At 38.0% G+C, this 25055-nt stretch overlaps 1 protein-coding gene across 2 annotated transcripts in view; it reads left to right on the top strand.

The window, feature by feature from the left end:
* Positions 1-25055, top strand: part of tent4a (terminal nucleotidyltransferase 4A) — a 78329-nt gene that overhangs the window by 27123 nt on the left and 26151 nt on the right. For both annotated transcript variants that reach the window (XM_059945126.1, XM_059945125.1), the window contains exons 2-6: positions 14463-14586; positions 16003-16049; positions 18182-18302; positions 18389-18496; positions 24006-24134. In XM_059945126.1, coding sequence (XP_059801109.1) covers positions 14463-14586; positions 16003-16049; positions 18182-18302; positions 18389-18496; positions 24006-24134 — 529 coding nt within the window. The remainder of the gene's footprint in view (positions 1-14462; positions 14587-16002; positions 16050-18181; positions 18303-18388; positions 18497-24005; positions 24135-25055) is intronic.

The following is a 25055-nucleotide window of genomic DNA, read 5'->3' as shown; positions in this document are numbered from 1 at the left end:
TCTGGGGCAAATTGTGATGAAAATGAACATTGTGTTTTAAAAATGAGGCTGAAAGATTAGAAGCCAAATGGTTTTGGAGTAGTACCCAAAGCAGTAGTGAGCAGATAATTGGTGATAACTATTGTTAGATCCTTTCTATTTTTTTATTGATAGGCTGGCAGTTGGCTCTTCAGTTTGTCATATTTTGGAGTCTACTCGATATGATTGCTTGTTTGGCTAGTTTCATCTTGTGGGTATTGACCTCTTGTACAGTGCTTCTAGCCATTCAGTCACATCTGGTGGAAAATCAGAATTTCACATTTAATGAAAGCAAGAAGAATGTGTTGGTTCACCAGAATGCAGGATCTGTTTTTGATTTGTTCCAGTTAATGTGGTAATCTTGTTTATGCGGAAAGTCGCTATTTTGATGAGAACATCCTTTCGTGGGCAGGAGTGCTTGTGATCTCCAAACTGTGTAGAAAGAGATCAGTGTAGTTTAGAGAGAACTAAATTATAGTCAAACTTAGTTAGTCACCTCCCTTTTTCCCCAGTCATAATTGACAAGTGTAGATACTACCAAGCTAGACACACAAAATGCTGGTGGAACGCAGCAGACCAGGCAGCATCTATAGGAAGAAGTACATTCCCATGACTGTGTTCCACCAGCATTTTGTTTGTGTTGCTTGAATTTCCAGCATCTTGTATGTCTGTGGTAACCAAATGTTAATCCTTTGGTTCTGCAGTTGGAAAAAGATTTTTTCCTCTTTGGTTCCAACTATCTTTCTCTTAAAGTGGATCTCACTTCAGAGAGATTGACTAGGGTGCAGCCTGGATAGGAGAGCATTATGAATAAGGAGAAATTGGACAAACTTGGATTGTTTTCTGTGGTGTGTCAGAGGCCGAGGGTTGGCCTGGTAGATGTATGCAGCTGTAAGAAAAAGATTGTGAATCCCTTGCAATTACCTGGTTTTCTGCATTAATTGCTTATAAAATGTGGTCTGGTCTTCTAAGTCACAATAATAGACAAACACAATCTGCCGAAGCTAATAAAACACAAGCAATTGTACTTTTCATGTCTTTATGGAAGTCCATTGTTTAATTGTTCACAGTCCAGGCTGGAAAAAGTATGTGAGTCTTGTATTTAATAACTAGTAGAACCTACTTTAGCAATAACCTCTACCAAATGTTTCCTGTAGTTGCTGATCAGACTTGCAAATGGTGAGGAGAAATTTTAGACTGCTCCTGTTCATCAATATTTCTGGGATACCTTGCATGAACAGCCCTCTACAGTATCTCAATTGGATTAAGGTCTGGACTCTGACTTGGCCACTCCAAAACACATTCTCTTTTTAAAACTTGCTGTTTTGATTTACTCTTATTTCCAATGTTTGTCTTGTTGCATCATTCAACTTCTATTAAGCTTTAGGTGACAGACCGCTACCTTGACATTCTCCTGTAAAATATCTTGATACAATTTTGAGTTCATTGTTCCTTCAACATTTGCAAGTTGTCTAGCCCTGAGGTAGCAAAGCAGCCCCAGACTATGATGTTCCTTCCACCATGCTTCACAATTGGGATGAGATTTTGGTGTTGGTGTGTATTGCCCTTTTCCCCCCAAACATAGCGGGGTGCATTTCTAAAGTTCAACTTTTGCAAACTTGAGACATGCAGCCATGTGGTTGTTTTTTTTTGGAGAGCAGTGGTTTCCTCTGTGGCATCCTTCCATGAACACCATTCTTCAGTGTTTTTCTTATAGTGTACACATGAACAGAGACTTTAGCAAGCTCCAGATATTTCTGCAGGTCTTTTGGGTTCTTTTTCACCTTCAGCAATGCACATTATGCTCTTGATGTGATCTTTGCAGGCTGCTCACTCCTAGAAAGAGTAGCAACAGTACTGAATTTCCTCCATTTGTAGACAGTTTCCCTTACTGTTGGCACCTCTACAACCCACACCTCCAATCTCATCTCACTGTTTGGAAAACCTGACTCCAAATAATGTTTGTAGTAGCATTGTTCAGAGGTTCACATACTTTTTTTGAACCTAGACTGTGATTGTTTAAATGGTTTGTTCAGTATTGTTGAGAAGTACAATTGTTTGTGTTATTAGTTTAGACAGATTGTGTTAATCTATTATTGTGTATTAGATGAAGATCCAACCGCATTTTATGAGTAATGCAGAAAACCAGGTAATTGTAAAGGATTCACAAATTTTTTTCTTCCAGTGGCATCTGAAATTGAGAGGTGGAGATAAAGATGATAGCTGGTCTTTTTCCCAGGCACAAGTTTAAGGTTCACAGGGGATTTGCAAGGCAAGTTGTTTTTAAACTGAATGGTGGGTGCTGGGAACAGTCTGCTGGGAGACATGGTAGAAGCAGATACGGAAACAAAGTTTCAATGTCATTTTCACAGATATGTGAACAGGTAAGGAATAGGGAGACAGACCACATGAAGGCATATGGAATTAGCTTAGATTGGCATCATAGTTGGTGTAGACTTAGTGAGCTGAAGGGCTCGTATAGTTGAACTATGCTCTCCAATTCAGGAAAATTGAAGGAAAGTAATACTTGATCATTTGGTGGTGTCGTGGCATCAGCACTGGGCTTTGAGCGAGTAGTCCTGGGCTCAAATCTGGCTGACTCCCTGCATGCTTCCTGCATGCTTTCAATCTGTGCTGGGTTGAGCATCGAGTTAGCAACTTGGCTTCGTAGGAAAAGCAGAAAAATGCTAAAAGAAATGGCAAGGTTGCTGTCTGATGCGCTACAAGGCACGGAGAGGAATAATGATCATACAGTGAGTGGTTATAACTAAATCAGAATCTAATTTATCACTGGCATATGCTGTGAAATTTGTTATTTTCTGGCAGCAGTACATTGCAATACATAATTTAAAAACTATAACTTCTAATAAGTATGAGTAAACATTAATTAACAAGTTCAAACCCCCCCCTCCCCCCCAGAAATAGTGAGGTAGTGTTCCTGGGTTTATTGTCCATTCAGAAATCTGATGGTGGAGGGAAGAAGCTGTTCCTGCAACGTCTTCATGATCCTGTACCCTGATGGGGGTGATAAGAAGAGGGCATATCTGGGGTGATGGTGTTCCTTACTGATGCCGCTTGCAGGTACCTGGATGCTGGGGAGGCTAGTGCCCACGATGGGCTGGCTGAATTTACAACCTTTTGCAGCTTTTTCCAATCCTGTACAGTGACACTTCCATACCAGGCAGTGATGCAGCTAGTTAAGAATGCTCTCCACAGTACATGCATGGAAATATACAAGTGTTTTTGGTGACATACTATTTCTCTTCAAACTCCCAATGTAATATAGCTGCTGTTGTGTCTTTGTAATTGCCTGAATATGTTGGTGACAGGATCGATCTACAGACATGCTGACACAGAGGAACTTGAAACTACTCCTTTCCACAGCTGATCTCTCAATGAGGTGGTGTGATCCCTTGACTTCTGCTTTCTGAAGTCTATGATCAATTCTTTGGTCTTACTGGCATTGAGTTCAAGGATATTGCAACACCACTCAACCAGCAGATCTGTCTTGCTCCCGTGCATCTCCTAGCCTCCTTCTGAAATTCTGCCAACAGTCAGTGTGTCATCTGCAAATGTATAGATGGCTCAGCTCAAGTGCTTAGTCTCGTAGTCGTGGGTGTAGAGAGAGTAGTGCAGTAAACTATATTGTGTACCTGGTTTAGCATACTTAAGATGTATACGAAGCTTTGGCCTTGTAGTCATTTTATAAAACTGTGGGATGTGATTCTTTATACACAAAAAGTTCTCTGGATTTTAGCTGTACTTGCCATATTTAATTTGAATCTTTAATTTTGGGGGACAGCATTTTTTTAAATTGTAAAGATTGAATTTCTTCAGTGCTGTAAAAAGGTGTTTTCATGCAGTGTACTTAAAGTGTTCTGGTTTAGATGATCCCACACATTTGATAGCCCATAGTTGGAAATGCAGCCATGGTGACCTAAATATTGCACTATGTCCATTTCGAGAGAGAATTTCTAAGTATTCAAGGCTTTTAAGTTGTGTCCTGTTATACTGGTCAATTTATAGCACTTTTTTTTACTTTTGTACCTTAACAGTCAATCTTAATCTCTAACTCAACAAATGGAGTGGCAAAGTAGTCTTAAGGATTAGAGAACCAGGGATAATTGATCAGAGTGCACAAAATTAATCTGGTAATCTTTTCCTCGCTAAGTATTTACTTGAGAGTTGCTCTTGAATTGCTTTTGCTTTTTTTTTTGTCTAGTGCATTGAAGATCATAGCAGTTCTGTTTAAAGTACTCATTCCAAATTCCACAATTTGGAATATCCCTATCAATTTTTGGTTGCAAAAGTGGGTAATCTAAGTTTTTCTAGTTCAGCTGTCCTCCTCCTCCTCTACCCCCCCCCCCCCCCAGTATAACTGAGGGCTACCATTCCTAATTGCTATTTTAGTAATTCTATAAAAACTCTAGGTTCTGAATCCCCAATTTGTGTACAGTGAGTATTTGCAAAGCTAGTGGGATAGAATTGCCAGCTTCTGTAGTGCTGCAGGCATCTTCTGCTTGGGAACTTGACTGACAGCCTCATTTCTGTTCAGCAAATTGTCCACGTTATGAACAGTCTGCAGGAGTAGAACCCTGTTGTAATCTGGGGAGGACCTATACATTTACTAAGATATTAATATTTTTCACAATATTGCATTAAAAACTGATCACACAACTTGAGCTAGTTCTTTCCTTCGGCTTATGAAATGAGATGTTAGTTTTCTGCATGCTTCTGCCTTGTAGGCTAATTTTCTTTTGACAAGTGGCCCTTTTAGGACATGACTGTGTTCTTATCCCCTTTAGTATGAAAGATGACAGTTAATATTCTAAACACAAGATTCTGCAGATGCTGGATAATATTCCTTTGTCTCAGGGCGGCCTTGCCACTATCCATGAGTATCGTTGGTAAATCAGTGACATGGTACTTTATCAAACTCCTTAAGAAAATTTCTAGCCACATGAACTACTGCCATCAACCCTCTCAATTACAAAACAAAAAAAGTTGAATATTGAGTGACATAGCTTGACTGCTGTAAATTGGATTGGAAAGCTTTCTTAAGAAGTGGCAGTGACCATATCATTCTCTAAATTTCTGTGATATCATAAAGCAACTGTTCTCCAAATAGAAGTGTGATTGTTTGTATGTGATCCGTCTCTGTGTATATTTTGAACAAACAAATTGAAAGTTAAAAGGTTTGGGCCCTTCTTTAAGCAATTAATCATGTTATTTGAATAAGAAATGTAGGGTGTATGTCAAATTATATGGATAAGCATGACAGGATAAATAAAGGCAGATAATTATTTAAATGTTGATAAACATCAAGATTTGAGTATCCTTCTCTATCAGTTACAGAAACAAAATATTCAGCTACAGCCAAAAGTTAAGACACATGGTATGTTGGCCTTTATAGGTGATTTTCAGTAAATGAATACGTATGTCTTGTTATAATTATACAGGACCTTTATGTGATTGTGTGTACATCTGCTCTTTTCAGCTTAAGAATTTTGAATGTTGACCAGAAAGTTACAAAATAACTGTAAAAAGGGGTCTTAAGTCAGCTCATCAAGTTTTTTTTGTAATCAGACAAATCAAGACATGTGAACAATTTTTTGAGTGTTGTCCATATTATACAGCAGGATTTGGGAGAAAACTTGGCTCAATAGCGGCTGTCATTATTTTAAGGTAAATTTAGTAATGGAGGTTCAAATTCACATGAGGTGTAGTCACAAAAAGTTGTATAGAACAGCAATAAAAAAAAAATAAAAATAGGAAGGAACAGCTTTTTTTAAAAAAGAAATGAACTATTGAGGTAATATTGAGTGAATTATCTGTAATAGAACAGGGATCAAGAGGACAGAATATTTCAAAGAATTAAATATGGTAGTTTAATACATGGCTGACATCCACCCTCATGAAGTTCATTGAGAGGATGGTCATGACACATTAACTTAAGCCTTCCAGAGAACCTTGATCCAGTAATTTGGCTATCACCAAAACAGGTCTACAGCAGATACCTGGCTCTGTACTCATTTGTGAAGCATTTATACAGTAAAGACATCAACATTGAACTATTGTTTATTGACTACAGCTCTGCCTTACAAGAAACTATGGAATTACGGATGCAGCTTAGCCCATCACAGAAACCAACCTCCCTTCCATGGATTCTATCTACATTTCTTGCTGCCTTACTAAAGCAGCCATCATAAATCAGAGACCCCACCCATCCCAGACATACATCGGGCCGAAGATACAGAAGGCTCAAAGTGCCAGGACATTTTCCATCTGACTGTGAAAAGACTATTGAATGGTACAATAGGATGCACATCTGACTTTGCAGTCTACCTTGTTACGGCTTGTACCTTATTTGTGTACAGAACTTTCTCTAACTGTAACACATTCTATCTGCACTCCGTTATTTTACCTTGCACTACCTCAATACACTGTTGAAATGAAGTGGTCTGCATGTACAATATGCAAGATAAGAATCAGAATCAAGTTTATTATCACCAGCATGTGACATGAAATTTGTTAACTTAGCAGCAGCAGTTCAATGCAATACATAATCTAGCAGAGAGAAAATTAATAATAAATAAAATAAAACCTAATCATAATAAATAAACAAGTAAATTATGTATACTGAATAGATTTTAAAAAATGCAAAAGCAGAAACACTGTATATTTAAAAAAGAGTGAGGTAGTGTCCTAAGCTTCAATATCCATTTAGGAATCGAATGGCAGAGGGGAAGAAGCTGTTCCTGAATTGCTGAGTGTGTGTCTTCAGGCTTCCTGTGTCTCCTACCTGATGGTAACAATGAGAAGAGGGCTTGCCCTGAGTGATGGAGGTCCTTAATAATGGACGCTGCCTTTCTGCAACATTGCTCCCTAAAGATGTCTTGGGTACTTTGTAGGCTAGTGCTTAAGATGGAGCTGACTAAGTTTACAACCTTCTGCAGTTTCTTTCAGTCCTGTGCAGTAACTCCTCCATACCAGACACTGATGCAGCCTGTCAGAAAGCTCTCTACGGTACAACTATAGAAATTTTTGGGTGTATTGGTTAATGCACCAAATCTCTTCAAACTCCTAATGAAGTATAACCACTGTCTTGCCTTCTTTATAACTACATATACTACTATAACTAACTGATAGGTATATGGACAGGAAAGGAGTGGAGGGTTATGGGCTGAGTGCAGGTAAGTGGGACTAGGTGAGATTAAGAGTTCGGCATAGACTAGGAGGGCCGAAATGGCCTGTTTCTGTGCTGTGATTGATATATGGTTATACATCGATATGTTGGGACCAGGTTAGATCCTCAGAAATCTTGACACCCAGGAACTTGAAGCTGCTCACTCTCCACTTCTGATCCCTCTGTGAGGATTGGTATGTGTTCCTTTGTTTTACCCTTCCTGACATCCACAATCAGCTCTTTCGTCTTACTGATGTTGGATGCCAGGTTGCTGCTGTGGCACCATTCCACTAATTGGGATATCTCACTCCTGTATGCCCTCTCGTCACCACCTGAGACTCTACTAACAATGGTCGTATCATCAGCAAATTTATGGATGGTATTTGAGCTATGCCTAACCACTCTGTCATGTGTATATAGAGAGTAGAGCAGTGGGCTAAGCACACACCCCTGAGGTGCACCAGTGTTGATTGTCAGTGAGGAGATGTTATCAACAATCCACACGGACTGTGGTCTTCCAGTTAGGAAGTCGAAGATCCAATTACAGAGGGAGGTACAGAGGCCCAGGTTCTGCAACTTCTCAATCAGGATTGTGGGAATGATGGTATTAAATACTAAGCTGTAGTTGATGAACAGCATCCTGATGTAGGTGTTTATGTTGTCCAGGTGGTCTAAAGCCGTGTGGAGAGCCATTGAGATTTGATATGTAGAATAGGATGGCATCTGTTAGTCTTGCAGCCTCTCCAGGGCACAGGCCTGGGCAAAGTTGTATGAAAGACTGGCAGTTGCCCAAGCAGCAAGTCTCCTCTCTTCATACCACCAATATTGTCCAAAGGAAGGGCAAGGGCTGATACAGCTTGGCACCAGTGACGTCACAGGAGTTGCCAGAGCGAGGTTGAAGACAACATCGACAACAACGGCCTTAGGGACTCCAGCTCCGGATTTGTCCTCAGGGTTTACTCCTGAAGCCTTTCCCATAAGTGGGTATAGCAGCAAAGCAGCGGAGGCTTGAAAAAGAGTTTTCCCTCTCTTAAATGGACTGCCTTCCTAGGTTGACAAGCTCCATCTACCTGAAGCACTGGTTTTTTGGCAACAGGACCTGCCTTCGCTCTTTCTCCTGTCAGAAGAAACAGTTCCACTGGGCTTAGAGGCTGAGCCACACGAGAAGGCCAGGAGTTGGACTTGGTTGTCAGAGGCTATTTGATGCACAAGCCATGAGGAGCACTTTTAGGTAGTGGGAGCTTGTTCCCTCTATCATTCCTCAGCTTGACAACCTTAGAACCATGGATTTGATACATGTAGCAATAATAAAGCAATTTATGTGTTCACAGAAGAATGAGTAAGATTTAAACATCTGAATGCCATTAGAGTAGTTGGCGAGGAAGGAATAGGGATGGAGTATGTGCTTGTTTAAAAATTTAAGTGACAGAATAAGTAATGTAGCCATGTGGTAATAAAGGATCAATTGCGCTGAAAAGTGAATGAACAGTTGAAAATTTTTGAATGTGTAAATAAAATTTGACTTTTTAAAACTTCACGATTAATTTAGACTGATATTTTAGGCAAAGTGTACAAGGGAATGAATTTGAGTAAGGGATAAACCGCCATGCACATGTACTCGCATGGTGGTGTACAGCTTATTCATAGCAAAAACCTGAGGAACTTATCCTCATTCAACAAGTATAGTGAAAGCATTGCAGGGAACTCACAGGTGTACCTAAAATGAGATCAAATGGTGAAATTATAGATCTGTGTTTACAAAAATTTACAACAAATTTAGATCGTGAAGTGATACAGAATTCCACAAAAAAAAAATAAAGCTTTTGCGATTCTGCCACATCCAACCATGAATAGTGATGAATAATTGAAGAACTCATTGTGTAGAGAGATAGATGAATGCATCAGTCGGCCCTCCTTATCTGCGGGGGATTGATTCCAGAACCCCCCGTGGATACAAAAAAAAAGTGGATGCTCGAGTCCCTTATATAACCTCTCTCAGTGTGGTGGACTTTAGGACTCGGTGGAGCTCTGAATCTGCAGTGTTTCTGTTCACGAAAATAATCACAATTGGAAATAATAAAGCGATCGGAAAGAGGTGAAACACCATCGGTCATTGGAAAAGCGTTAGGCTACAGTTGGTGAACGATTGAAACAATTTTAAAGGATAAAGTGAGAAAGGCCCTGCCCTAGTGAAAACTACAATTATTACTATGCAATGCAGCGGTTTAATTATTGAAATACATACATTTCTTAAGCGTTTTATCTGCATAGAAAGGTAAAATATATACTATATACTAAGACAAACGTTTGACTAACTGACACTACAAAATACCCAAAGTACCTGTTCCGACTTAACTTGTAAGAGAACTTTCGGGATTTTTCCCAATCCTGATCCGCGGTAACCTACGCACATCCTCTCGTATACAGGTGGCCCCCATTTTTCAAATGTTCACTTTACGACAGCTCGCTGTTACGAAAGACCTACATTAGTACCTGTTTTCGCTAACCAAAGGGGATTTTCGCTTTTACAAAAAAAAGACGCCCACTTTATATGTGTGTTTACCCTGAGAAAGACTACCATGACCGTGAAGCCTTGTGTGCGCATGCGTGCAGGTGCCGATTTTTTTTTTTTTTTTTCCCCATCTTCAAATTGATTTTGGCTCACTGTCTTCCCCATTCTGATAAGTGAAACTATACCGTACATACAGTATTTCTACTTTATATAGACTGTATATTTATCATATCATTCCTGCTTTTACTACATGTTTGTGTTATTTGGTAGGTTATTTTTTGGGTCTGGGAACGCTCAAAAATTTTCCCCGTACAAGTTAATGGTAATTGCTTCTTCGCTTTACGGCATTTCGGCTTACAAACTGTTTCATAGGAATGGATAGCGGGGGAAATCTGTACTTTAAATCATCTCTAGATTATTTATACCTAATACAATGTAAATGCTATGTAGAAAGTTGTACTGCATTGTTTAGGGAATAATGACAAGAAAAAAATGTCTGTACATGCTCAAACAACAGGTGCTGGAGAGTGAACTTCTGGGTTTTCCTGATCTGTGTTGGTTGAATATATGCATGCGGAACCTGCAGATAAGGAGGGCTGATCGTACCTCCCATAACTCAACCTCATTCTCAGTTATCAGAAATCTAGCAGGTGTTGTCAGAGACCTGGCTCAGTATACAACCATTTTTTATTCCAAAGTGCTGGAACAAGAACCCTGAGGCCAGTGGAATTCACCGTACATGGTATGAGTGCTTGAGTGAACAAGATAAGGACTATGAACCCCAACCAATCTGAGATGTAATGTTGAAAGTGTGTTCCTGAATTAGCCATTGTTTTTGTGACTTGTGACTCTGAAATGTTTCCAGTTGGCTATAGTCCATTGTAAAATGGGGACAGCATCAGAAGCACAGTAGCCTTTTCAAATTTGGGGGAAAACCTCTGCCAGGATCAATATAAATTCTAGAAAGTAGCCATCTGGCAAGTCTATCTCAGTTATCTTGGCTCTGAGTACATTAAACAATGAGTTATTTTGAGGACTGTATGTGATTTTATTTTAACGTGTGTACAAATACAGTGGCATCTAAATTGAAGTGTGATTATAGAGCAAAGAATAGTTTTCCCACTATTTATCAAAATCTCAATCTTCCATAGGCATGGATTTTCTTGATTTGTTACTTAATTGCTTATAGATATTCTTCAGTGGAAATACCTGACTTCCATGACGTCTTGGAAACGTATCACCAGTCTTGCATCTCTGGGTCATAATACGGAATCTCTTGTCCTAAGAGCATCATGGACAGACCCATGCATGAAAGACTAGAGTTTGAAGAAAGCATCTTGCCACTTTTTTCAACAGAGTCTGGGGTTGGGCAATTAAATGCCAGTTCAGTTTGTGAAGCCTATATCCCTTGAATAATTTTAATCACACTAGGTGGAATTTGGTGTCGTTCAATATTTATTATTTTCTCACACTACTTATAAGTGTGTTTTCCAATTTGTATTAATAAAACGTTGAAAGTACTTGGGTCAAACTGTACCTATGGGGAAAGAAACACTCAATGTTTTCTGATGATCCATTCCAAGAATGGGATGAATTTTGACAACCATGTATCTATTCTAATTACAACTACACTCCATGTTAATCAGGTATAACAGATATAAGATTGCTATAACTTGACAGCTTGCCTTTTGAGATGTAATTGGAATTTCTGTACTAGCTGCTAAGATAAAGTAGGGAAAATGTGTTTGAGTTTCACAGTTGAGGCATGTTTTGCTTGCAATTTCTTCCCCTAGGAGAATGTACTTGAATGACTATGTTTCAGATAAAATCCTTTAATTGTTCCGTGCCATTTGGCTTTTATAGCAGTATTCACACTAAAATTTATGCTCTAAACAATTGACACTTGATTTAAAAATTGCTGCCTTTTAATTTTTTTTAAACAAAACCTTATTCTGATTCTGACATTTCAACACTTAAAACAGTAGATTTAAGACCATAAGACATAGGAGCAGGATTCGGCCATTCCATCATGGCTGATCCCAGATCCCACTCAACCCCATACACCTGCCTTCTCACCATTTTCTTTGACACCCTGACTGATCAGGAAATGATCAACCTTTGCTTTAAATATGCTCTTACCATAGAAAACATCCTCTCTACATCCACCCTATCTAGTCCTTTCAATGTTCAGTAGGTTTCAATGAGATCTCCACACATTCTTCTAAATTCCAGTGAGTACAAGCCTAAAGCTGCCAAATGCTTCTCACATGTTAACCCCTTCATTCCTGGAATCATTCTTGTGAACCTCCTCTGGACTCTGTTTAATGACAACACATCTTTTCTGAGATATGGGCCCAAAACTGTTGACAATACTCCAAGCGTGACTTGACTCAGCAATATTTCCCTGCTTTTATATTCCCCTTGAAATAAATGCCAGAAGTGCATTTGCTGCCTTTACCAGAGGCTCACCCTGTAAAGTAAGCTTCTGGTGCATGAGGACTCCTAAGTCTAGCTGCACCTCTGATGTTTGGATGTTCTCCCCATTTTGATAATAGTCTGCCCTATTGTTCCTTTTACCAAAATTTATTATCATACATATCCCAACACTATTCCATCTTCCATTGTTTTTTGCCCTTTGTCGAAGTCCTGCTGCAATTGTTTGCTTCCTTAGCACTACCTACACCTCCACCTATCTTTGTATCATCTACAAACTTTTTGCCACAAATCCGTCAATTCCATTATCCAAATCATTGACAAACAGTGTGAAAAGTAGCGGTCCCAATATTGACTCCTGAGGAATGCCACTAGTCACTGGCAGCCAATCAGAAAAGGCCCCTTTTATTCCACTTGCTGCCTCCTGCCTGTAGGCTATTCCTTTATCCATGGCAGTATCTTTCCTGTAACGCTATAGGATTTTATGTTGTTAAGCAGCCTCGTGTGACAAGTGCCTTCTGAAAATTCAAGTAAATGACATCAACTGCCTCTCCTTTGTTCACCCTACTTGTTACTTCCTTGAAGAACTCTAACAGATTTCTGTTAGGCAAGATTTCTCTTTACAGAAACCATGCTGACTTTGACTTATTTTATCATCTAGTTTCCAAGTACCTTGAAACTTCATCCTTAAAAGACTCCCAACATTTTCCCAACCTCTGAGGATAGGCTGAGTGGCCTATAATTTCTTTTCTTTTGCTTTCCTTCCTTAGAGTGTAGTGACATATGCAATCTTCCAGTCCTCCAGGGCCATGCCAGAATCAGGTTATTCTTGAAAGATCATGACCAATGTATCTGTTATCTCTTCAGCAACCTCTTTCAGAGCTCTGAGATGTAATCCATCTGAACCAGGTGACTCATCCACCTTAAGGCCTTTCAGTTTGCTTAGCCTTTGTAATAGCAATGGCACTCGCTCTTGCTTCCTGACACTCATGGACCTCTGACACACTTCTAGTCTCTGCCACAGTGAAGAATAGATGAAAAGTAGCCATGAAGTTCAGCTGCTTTTTCTTTGTCCCCTATTACTACCTCACCAGTATCATTTCCCGTTGTTCAATATCAATTCTCGCCTCCATTTTATTCTTTATATAACAGAAATCTTTCAGTACCTTGCTTTCTATTATTGGCTAGTTTGCCTTCATATTTAATATTTTCCCTTTAGCCTTTTAGTTGCCTTTTGTTGGAGTTTAAAAGCTTCCCAAATCATCCAACTTCACACTCACTTTTGCTACTTTACATGCCCTTTGCTTTTATGCAATCCTTAACTTCCTTTGTCAGCCATGGTTGCTTACCCCGCCATTTGAGAACTTCTTCCTTTGTGAAACATATCTATCCTGCACCTTGTGAACTATTCTCAGAAACTTCGGCTATCTCTGCTCCGCTGTCATCCTCGTCATGTTTGGATGCTAGTAAATGTGAATGTTACTTAATTTTTTGCAGCTTTACATTTTTGATAATTTCCTTACCTGGTTCATCCTCTGTGTACTAGGTGAGAAAGTGAACAGTAAAGTTAGATGGTGTTTGTTTTAGATACTTGTTTTGTTTAAAAGGAAAAAAGGGATTCGAAAGGTGTTGCACTGTAGCATCAACAAGGGTTGCAGTAGAGTTTCATCTACATTGCTTGGAAATTATACAAGTTGATGGCCCAGAGAAAGGAAGCACTCTAGCAATACAAACAAAAATGAATAAAGGATGTCAAACAGGTACATAGTAAACCGGGCCAGGGGTGGTGGGGGGGGGGGGGATGTTGGTAAAACAGCAATGTGTTTTTTTTTAAAAAAATTGTTCTAGCGCTAAAGTTGAAACTGGAAATGGTGGGAATTATTGAGACTGTTTCTTCATGAGCAGATAACAAATAAAAATTGTACTGTTTGAAGTTGTCAAACCTTTCAGTATGCTAAACAGAGGACTTGGTTTGTGATTGTTAACCAGCTTAGAAAATGCTAATCTACTTGCTGCAATACTGCTGTGACAGAAGTGTGTAATTTGTGTGGCAAATTACCGTTCAAGTAATTAAAAATATGACGTTGTTCCCAAAAGTTTTGGAAATGGTTGGAATTTTTCAGTCTGGTTAAGCAAAACTCGTAACTCCCTAAGTAAGGGATATTCATTGAAGATTGTTTTGTAGTCAAACTGGAATTTTACTTAGTGTAGAGAAAGTTATTTATAATATAATGAAAAGCTTTGTAAAGTTGAAATGAAAGGTACTAGACAGGTTGGATATGGAATGCTAAGTTAATTTTGCTTCATTTTTAGACTTCATGAAGAAGTCTTAGACTTCTACAATTTCATGTCACCACGCCCTGAAGAGGAGGCCATGCGTAAAGAAGTAGTAAAACGAATAGAATCTGTTATCAAGGAGCTCTGGCCTTCAGCTGATGTGAGTATTACCGTATATGGCACTACTTGTCACTGAATTTATTAACATTTTTCTTAATTACTTGAGGGGAGTTCCAAATTTATAAGAGATTTAATTTAAAAAGGTATTCTTATTGACAAATAGAAATCTGGTCTTGAATAGGAAAAAAAGATCTGTATTGAATCTAACCCAACATTTTCGGTGTACCTGGTTTAAATACCTATGTGTGCAGAGATGCCTGAATTGAGTATATATAGTTAAGGCATCAAAATAAATTGTTTGATATTCTTGTATTGAGATTGCTGAAAACATTACATTGCAAATACGTTAGATTGATTTCTTGATTTGTAGCTTATCCAAATGATCCCAAGCAATAAACTGAAGAGAAAATGCTGTATCTTTAAACTAAGTAATTTTCTAGGGATTTTGAGGGATGTAAAATTGAAAAACATTTTTTGTTTGTAAATTCATGTATCAGGAGCTGTCATTGTTAGAAAATAGTAGATATCTGTGGTTAACACTACCATTTTTTTTTCTAAATGTATAAATTACAATTGTCAAAAAAATGAATTTTGTCCAGATTTCTTTGGTCCCTGGCAAGCTGATAGCTCACCACCAATTCATTGCTGTTCACACGTGTCTTCCTTTTCAAAGCCTCTTATTGTTGGGCTCGGGTGGTAGAACAAGCCCCCATCTGCAAATATGTTGGAAATCTATTTTGGCAGGCAGATAAGCCACAAAAACTTGGCATAATCTGTAGGCAAAACTGTCAAAAGCAATGTTTAAACGGTTAAATTATTTAATTATTAACTATTTCAAAATGTTAATCTTGTAAATTATTACTGTTTAAAACCACAAATAAAATTGGAACATAATCTCAATTTTTAATTGACGAGACTTTCTTATAGGGCAGAACCTTAATTTTGCTTACCTTACTGTTCATGCAGTTAAGTTTTTAATACTTGAAGGATATTATGATACACCATTGATTGCTATGTGCTGGCAGTTTTCTCTGTGGCTTACTAACTTGACTGCTTTCTTCATTGCTTCATTGTTTGTTTAAGCTTGCTTTCATCTGTTGGTGAGCATTTTTCAGGAGAATGCAAATTTGTTTATTGACAGAAGTTACCCCCTGCTTTATCAGTTATAATCATTTGGAGAGCTGCACTACTTTAAGAAATTAAACTGAAGTTAAATGTGTTTTTTGATCAATATAACAATGTATGCTAATTTCGAGAAGTTTTTTGTTTAGTACCTACAATATTGTTTTGATAAAATGATTAATGTTCCCTTTTAAAATAACTAGTCAAAAATCAAACAATTTGGGCATTGTACATTCTATAATAATGAAGCAAATTATAATGAAAAACTTTGTAGTAATTTATTGCAGGGAATGAAAAGTAATTTTAAATTGATGCATGCATGTCTCTTCTCCAGGTTCAGATTTTTGGAAGTTTCAGTACAGGTCTCTATCTCCCAACCAGGTATGCAATTTAAAAAAATCTATTATAGCAAGTGGTTTTGTAACATGTTTTCTATTGCTTTGTTTTAACATAACTTATTTAATACCAAGGTTAAAGAAGTGCCCTGTATTTATAAAATATTTTTCATAACTGACTATCTCAGAACATCCCAAAATCTTTTCAAAACCAATAAAGTCCTTGTATTATGAAGCATGGTCTCTGTTATAAAGCAGCAGTTTTGTGCATGACAAGCCCATGACCAAGTAACTTTAGTGATGTTAAGAGTTAAATATTAGTGATGCTGGCAAGATCACCAAGGGAATCAAGGGCATCCCTTTCCTTTGCTTGGTGGTGGGTTTCACTTTTAAACTTGCCATCTGATAGTGCAGTTTGGTGTTAAAGTGTACCTCAGAGTTGAGTACTATCACGCCTGTATGGGAAAGAAGGATTGACTTTCTTCTGAACCACAGCTGGTAATTACAGGGTTGTTTAAACACTATTTAATGATTTATTGTGGATATTGTCATATGATGTATTGTACTTTAATTTCTCCTGTCATTTTCACTCAGCTTATAAAGTGTTTACTTAAAATGTATTTACTAAAGATGTGATTATATATTATGCGTGCAACGTAAGAAGTAAAAGAAATAAATTGCACAGTCATACTAAAATTGGGTCAACTCATTCATGCTGTCCACCTGAGCTAGTCCTGAGTCTGTTTCCATGCTGTCTAACTAACTTTAAAATGCATTGCCTTAGCTTTTATACTTCTGAAATTAGTTTATCTTGAAGCTGTAAGTTTCCTTTGTTCAATTGGGGTGTACTGATACACATGTGATTAACATTGGCATATTGATTTGAATTTGGTTTTTCAGCAAGAAGGATGAGACAGTAAATCTTGCATTCATATGTAGCAATGTGAAACTGAGTTCTATTGAGCTCATTTTCTAGTAATGCCTTCATAAAATGAAGTTCAGGAGTAAGTTTAAGTCTGGCTGCTTGTATAAAGTGTACATAGTAGTTCAACAATAGATCATGTGCCAATGACCTGTTCACTTGACTACAGAACTGAGGAATAATCTGAGGTGGTAAAATGAGTTTATGGAGGATAATACAAATCACTCACAAATGAACATTAAAGTAAGGAGATGAAGAATAAGTATAGGGCATTGGTGACTTCACATTTGAAATGCTGTGTTTCATCTAAGAATTTAGATGCTTATGCAATGTAGTTCAGATTAGCAGAACAGACACTTGAAATGAGTGGGTTGGCTTATGAGAAAAGCTAAACAAGCTATAGTTGTTGCTGGAATGTGGAATAGCAAGAGTGGATTTCATTGAAGCATGTGAGGTCCTGAAAGGAATTGATAAATGGAATGGGAGAATCTTTCCTGGTATGTGAAAATATTGAACTAGCAGTTACTCATTCAAGACAAATGAGGTTTTCTTACCTATTTGTCTTGAGTTTTGGAAAAAGGTGGAAGTATAGACTCATGAATATGTTTAAGGCAGAAGTATGTACATTTTGACAAGCAAATGGTGAATGGTTTCAGGAGTATGGAAATACACATTCAAGATTGTTATCAGATCAGCCTTGATCCTACTGAATGGTGGAGCAAATTTGGCTCCTAATTTTCTCAGGCAGAACTGTTTTTATGTGTAGGTTATATACATGCTGCAGAAAATAATGTGGGCTTTATTTAAAATACCAGGCTAAGAACATTTAACGACAAAGATCCTCAGGTTTGAGAGAGCGGAAAATATTATTAAAGGAAAGGTTTTTTTTTATAAAGCAAGTGTAAAACTTTTTTAAATAGTGGAAATAAGATTTCATGGGACTCCTCCGAATGACAGGCATATTTACATTTCTAAAACTTGTATTTAAAGCTATAACTTTTTGCTGTCACTTTAATTGTAAAAGATTTATTTGATCTTGCAAGCAAAGCAAAGGTATGCGCATTTGTTCAGTGTTCTGATAGTTTTAAGTAAAATTTTTTTAATAAAAATGATGAAATTCTAAGATGATCCAGTTATTTTTTTTAAATAAAATTTATAGCAATATGTTTATGGTTTATAGCTGGCTTATCTCTACAGAAGTTTCTTCTTATCTAGAATTTACTAGTGTTATTTTTTTTCATTCTCTTACTTTACAGTGACATAGACCTTGTAGTTTTCGGGAAATGGAAGAACCCACCTTTACAGCTATTAGAGCAAGCGCTGCGAAGACGGAACATTGCTGAACCATACTCTATTAAAGTACTTGACAAAGCTACAGTAGGTTACTTGAATGTCTGCTTTTACTTTTAAAACTATTTCTTTTAGTGTTTTCATGATTCGAACAAATGTTCTTAATTTTGCAGGTGCCAATTATAAAACTGACTGACCAGGAGACAGAAGTCAAAGTAGATATCAGTTTCAATGTTGAAACTGGTGTGAAGGCAGCTCAATTTATCAAAGACTTTATTAAGGTAATAATGACAATTGTATTTGACTGCATGTTAGGACATGTGACAATGGTAAAACAATTTGCATATTGTTTGTGTGCCCACATGATTGACAGTAATGACACATGGGTCTGTACCTGATGGTGATGCTCAATGTGTAAATATTGATACATGAAAACTTTGTCTCCCATTTGTTCTGGACCATTCTTGCCATTCAGTTAAAACCTTGCTCTTTCAAGAAAATGTGGTAGCTGCCCTAAGTTCAGAGTAACCATAAGGTGGTGTGCAAAAGTTTGGACACCCCCTGGTCAAAATTTCTGCTATAGTGAATAGCTAAGCAAGTAAACGATGACCTGATTGCCAAAAGGCATAAAGTTAAAGATGACACATTTCTTTAATTTAAAAAAAAATATTTTAAGCAAGATTACTTTTTTAATTTCCATCTTTTACAGTTTCAAAATAACAAAAAAAAAGGGCCTGAAGCAAAAGTTTGAGCACCCTGCATGGTCAGTATTTAGTAACACCCCCTTTGGCAAGTATCACAGCTTGTAAATGCTTTCTGTAGCCAGCTAAGAGTCTAAGAGGGGGATTTTTGCCCATTCTTCCTTACAAAAGGCTTCTAGTTCTGTGAGATTCTTGGGCCAACTTGCATGCACTACTCCTTTGAGGTCTATCCACAGATTTTCGATGATGCTTAGGTCGAGGAACTGAGGGCCATGGCAAAACCTTCAGCTTGTGCCTCTTGAGGTAGTCCATTATGGATTTTGAGGTGTGTTTAGGGTCATTATCCTGTTGTAGAAGCCATCCTCTTTTCATCTTCAGCTTTTTTTACAGATGGTGTGATGTTTGCTTCCAGAGTTTGCTGGTATTTAATTGAGTTCGTTCTTCCTTTTACCAGTGAGATGTTCCCCGTGCCATTGGCTGCAACACAAGCCCAGAGCACGATTGATCCACCCCTGTGCTTAACAGTTTAACAGTGCATGAAATTCTGCATCCTTTTTTCTCCAAACATACCTTTGCTCATTGCAGCCAAAAAGTTCTATTTTAACTTCGGTCCACAGGACTTGTTTCCATAATGCATCAGACTTGTTTAGATGTTCCTTTGCAAACTTCTGATCCTGAATTTTGTGGTGAGGATGCAGGAAAGATTTTCTTCTGATGACTTTTCCATGAAGGTCATCTTTGTGCAGGTGTCACTGCACAGCAGAGCAGTGCACCACCACTCCAGAGTCTGTTACGTCTTCCTGAAATTCTTTTGCAGTCAAACAGGGATTTTGATTTGCCTTTCTAGCAGTTCTCTTGGTCTTCCAGACCTCAATTTGACCTCCACCTTTCCTATTAACTACCATTTCTTAATTTCATTACGAACTGAGGAAATGGCTACCTGAAAATGCTTTGCTATCTTCTTATAGCCTTCTCCTGCTTTGTGGGCATCATTTATTTTAATTTTCAGAGTGCTAGGCAGCTGCTTAGAGGAGCCCATGGCTGCTGATTGTTTGGGCAAGGTTTGAGGAGTCAGGGTATTTATAAAGCTTTGAAATTTGCATCACCTGGCCTTTCCTAACAATGATTGTGAACAAGCCTTAGCCCTAACAAACTAATTAAGGTCAGAGACCTTGGTAAAAGTTATCTGAGAGCTCAAATCTCTTGGGGAGCCCAAACTTTTGCATGGTGCTCCTCTCCTTTTTTCCACTCTAAAATTGTCCAAAACAAAAATAATGCACTAATCTTGCTTAAAATGTTGAAAAAGAATGTTTCATCTTTAACTTTATGACTTTTGGAGATTAGTTCATCTTCTACTCACTTAACTATTCACAGTAACAGAAATTTTGACCAGGGATGCCCAAACGTTTGCATGCCACTGTATACTGGCATTTTTTATTCCATGATATGAAGTTCTAGGCCTGTAGTGTTAGGATCCTCATGCACAGGCCCAGTAGTGACTCATAGGAGCATCATTCTGCTGTCGTTGACCAGGAACTTTGGAATTGCTGCCTCCTGGTGAGGCACAACAACCACCTTCTGCAAGAGAACGCTGTCTTCTTGATGAGCTAGGTGACATCTCGGGAAAATTGTTAGAATGAACAATTTTGACCCATTTTGCAATGAACCCATTATTGCTTAATGCCTCAAGAAGGTTTGATCATGAAATGTCCTGTTCTGTATACCAGAGGACAATTAACTGGTCCTCCTGATCAACTTCATGTGGGGTTGGAAAAGATACCTTTATCTTTCTTTTCAAATCTTTTTTTTATTATTATTATTATTATTGTTATTGTTCAAAACTACACAGGTACATCAAAGTATCAACACTTACAATGCCTCAAAAAAATTTTTTTGAATTATCTTAAAGGTTGAAAATTTTTGCGGAAAAGATACCTTCCGGCAATGAAAGATCAGTAATGAAGGGGTGTAAGTGTAGTTCAAAACAGTCCTTCTGATAAGATGCTTCACCAAGCACAGGATCTTAGTGCAACATCTCTGACTGGAGGAAGACAGTAGTTAGATTATAAAATTGCCTGCGGGAAGGACAGCAAAGATGTTCATTTGACAGGTATCAATTACTGCTGAACTGACTCTGCCTACTCCACTCTGTTATCTTCATCAGTCTGTTGACAAGAGAGGCATCATCTGAAAGGTTACCACATGTAGATCAATGCTGAAGCTCTCAAGGACTCTACAGAAGCAGTTGTTTTCAGACATCACTTTTCAGAATAGTTGTCAAACCTGCAACCATGAGAACCACAGGGTGCCCATGGTACAAGCTGTTCTGAAGCTGAATGTAATTGACTCTTGTGAACTGATTCTGAGCTTCACCCAGGCTTGATTTGTTGAGAATGGTCATAAAACTGAAGAACTTGTTAACTGCAAAGTGTTCCTGGATTGGAAGCTCCTCAAAGGAAATAAAACAAAGGGACAGCAGAGACTTCTGAAGCATAATTGGTGGCTGAAACACAAGAGGCTCAGCATTTTGACAGCCGAATTATGCATGAATTTATCAGAGCTGTTAAAGCCACTGAGAGCCCAGTCACCCAAGGCCACACCCAACTAAGAGCCATGGTGGAGATGAACTTGCTAAGGACAGGGGCAGTTAATGGTTGCTGTGCCAAACACTTAAAAATCTCTTCAGTCAGGACTCTGTCACTGCTGTGAGCCCTTTTGACTCCATCCTCCAGTCAACAGACTTGCCACCTATCCTGACCTACAAATTAAACCTCCATGCCAAATTAAAGTAAATGATCTTTCAGGACTAGATGGGATCCCTTTTGAAGTTCTAAAACACTTTGGATTTGTGATAGAGGTTCTTCACCATTATCTCATTGTCCCAAATCTTGACAAAGGAAGAATCACCAGGGGACCTCATGCCACAACTGCAATAATCAAGAAAGGAGACAATTTAACCTGTGGGAACTACAGAGAAGTCCCTCCTGCTGTCTACCACAGGGAAGTTATGGCCAAGTTCCTTCTGAATAGCTGCCTCTAGTGACTGAAGAGCTGTTCCCTGAATTGCAGTATGGGTTCAGACTAACCTGCGGCAGAATGTGGTTGCCTTAAATCAGGCAACATTTCCAAGAAAGTCAGACAGCAGCTCTAGTCACTAAGTGAATTTTCTGAAATTCACTGAAGTCTTTTACACAGTCAACTGGGTGCCACTATGGAGTGTTGACCTCCATTTCAGCTACCCATAGAAATTGGTTTCCCTTCAATGTTTCCAATATGACATTTGTGCATAATCCAACAATGAGTCTTGAGCAAGGCGGCTTCATTGTCTCACACTTTCTTCAGTTTTTCTCATTACTGTGCTGTACTTCACCTTCAACAAATGTCCTGCAGAATGGTACTGATCTTAAACTTGGCAAGTTTGCTGCAGAATTTGTGTCACCCAAATATCAATATTAAAGCTGCAATAAACATGCTTACATTTGCATGCAATTAGAGGCTGAACCCCAAGCCATCAATGCTTTCACTGAAGTAGTGGAGGAAGTGGGACTTCCATTCAACATCCTCAAGACAATATAAACTTCCAGAAGATATTTAATTTTTATGACCAAACTAGTCTGGCTTGCACAGATTTCAGAGATAAAGAATAACTAGCTGGTAAAACCTGAGTGTTCTGTTCACCTAATATGCCAGGCCTTGTTTTGCCTTTAATCTAATTGTTGAATCTCTTCCCACGTTAACAGGCTTGTCCACGTGAGGCTGACTGCAGAGTTGCTTGAAACTAGCACTTAAAATGTACTGTTTTGTTTTCAGTGAATTTCCCTTAAAACAGTCACCATTTGTAAACCTCTTATATTTGTGTATGTGTAATAAAATGTGTGTTATAATTTACTATATATTGAAAGCTTGTATCTAAAGCTAAGCCCATAAAACACTATAGTTTATTTCAAGTCTGCTCTGACCTTAACAATCAGTTATTTTCTGCATTTGTTCTGAATGTAATTACTTAATTGTTGAGGCTGTTCCACAAACCAGTTTATCTATAGTTTGTCCTTAGCTGAAACCATTTATTTAACTGCCAGAAGTGGAACTGATGATTGAGTTAGGTGTTTATGATTTTGCATCCAACATCTGTTGAAGGAAAGCTAGTTTGATATGATGGGCCTAAATGACAAATGAAGCTTTTTCTATCTGCTCCTTGTATTCCGAAGCACTTTGCTATATCACTTTTATTGACAGGACAAATGTTAGTGATGTTATTAATGTCTGACAGACATTAAGGTAAACTGGCTTGTTGAATGCTTCCATCTCTCTACCGTGATTGAACAAAGGAGTGGTACTTAATATTTTTTCAGTATAATAGATCCTTCATTGAAGAGAAAGATTATTAAGAAAAGTAAATCCAATGCTTCAGCTATCCCATTAGCCCCATCTTTGGAGATCTTGTCACGAAGTTCATCAAGACATCCTCTGACAATTTGTGTGCTTTCATATCCCTCGTGTTTGGAATTTTTCTGAATTCTTGTCTGTGTCTCTGTCGTCTTCCCAATTTCCAGCATTTTCTGGGAGGTTACTTGTAGCTGCTTCACCTAAAAAGGAATTCTTAGTCTTAAAATGTAATTATAGAAAGAAAAATCTGTTTTGAAATTATTGAAATGACTTATAATAGGCAAATGTTGTCAATGAGGGCCCAGTCTTCTATTGAAACTGCTGTGTGCCAACTTCTGGCGTAAAAGATATGCCAACTGAGATATAATTTAAGCTCATTTCAGTGGTACAGCAACTCAGTTGACCATTAAGCAATCAATAATACTATTACTCCATGCAGCTGTTTTGTTGACCTGTATATTCCCTTTAGTATATTTGACTTACTAAATTGGATACTATCATCACAGGTAACAAACATTCTATTTTTGGGTGCTTACACTTTTCAATTTTGTATATACATGATAATGTTCTGAATGTCTTATGGCACCTTAAATCAATTGATCAGATTTCTGATTCTGGATCATTTTTGATATTTTTAGCTTTAATCCTTGACAATTTTTGTTTTATTTTAAGTTAACACAGATATGTTTATTTTTCTTCACAGGGATACCCAGTGTTACCTTACTTAATACTGGTCTTAAAACAATTTCTTCTTCAGAGGGATTTGAATGAAGTCTTTACTGGAGGAATTAGTTCTTACAGCCTCATTTTAATGGCTATTAGTTTCCTACAGGTAAAAAGTTCTTAAGTTTAAGATGAAGGCAACATTTTGTTGACAAATGTTAATTGTACAACTTGGAGCCAGATGGTTTTAATTGTATGGCAGCACATTTATGTGTTTTGTTCATGTTTTGTCAAATGTTCAAGTCCTGGATGTATAGTACTGTGCAAATGTCTTGGGCACATATACAGTGCCTTTAAAAAGTATTCTTACCCCTCCCCCCCCCCCCCCCCCCAAAGTTTTCATGTTTTATTGTTTTACCACGTTGAGTTACAGTGGATTTAATTTGGCTTTTTAGACACTGATCAACAGAAAAGGACTTCTGTGTCAAAGTGAGAACAGGTCTCTACAAAGTGATCTAAATTAATTACAAATACAAAGCACAAAATAATTGATTACCTAAGTATTCATCTCCTTTAGTATGACACACCAAATCATCACCAGTGCAACCAATCGGTTTCAGAAGTCACATAATTAGTTAAATAGAGATCTGTTTTTCGAGACCTGTGGTCAGTCAAGGTGTTTCAATTGATTATAGTAAAAATACACCTGTATCTGGAAGGTCCAACTGCTGGTGAGTCAGTATCCTGGCAAAAACTACATCATGAAGATAAAAGAACACTACAAGCAACTCCGCAAAAAAGTTATTGAAAGGCGCAAGTCAGGAGATGGATTTAAGAAAATTTCCAATCACTGAATATCCCTTGGAGAACGGTAAAGTCAATCATCAAGAAATGGAAAGAATATGGCACAGCTGTAAATTTGCCTAGAGCAGGCTATCCTCAAAAACTGAGTACTGTGCAAGAAGAGGACTAGTGAGAGAAGCTACTAAGAGACCTATGACAACTCTGGAGGTGTTATAAGCTAAGTGGCTGAGATCGGAGAGCCTAGGCATATAACAACTGTTAGGTGTTTCTCCAGTTGCAGTTTTAT

This window comes from Hypanus sabinus, chromosome 20 (assembly GCF_030144855.1).
Source record: "Hypanus sabinus isolate sHypSab1 chromosome 20, sHypSab1.hap1, whole genome shotgun sequence".
In the NCBI taxonomy this organism is placed as follows: domain Eukaryota; kingdom Metazoa; phylum Chordata; class Chondrichthyes; order Myliobatiformes; family Dasyatidae; genus Hypanus; species Hypanus sabinus.
The sequence above is the reverse complement of the archived record's forward strand: the minus strand, read 5'-3'. Positions and strand labels throughout refer to the sequence as shown.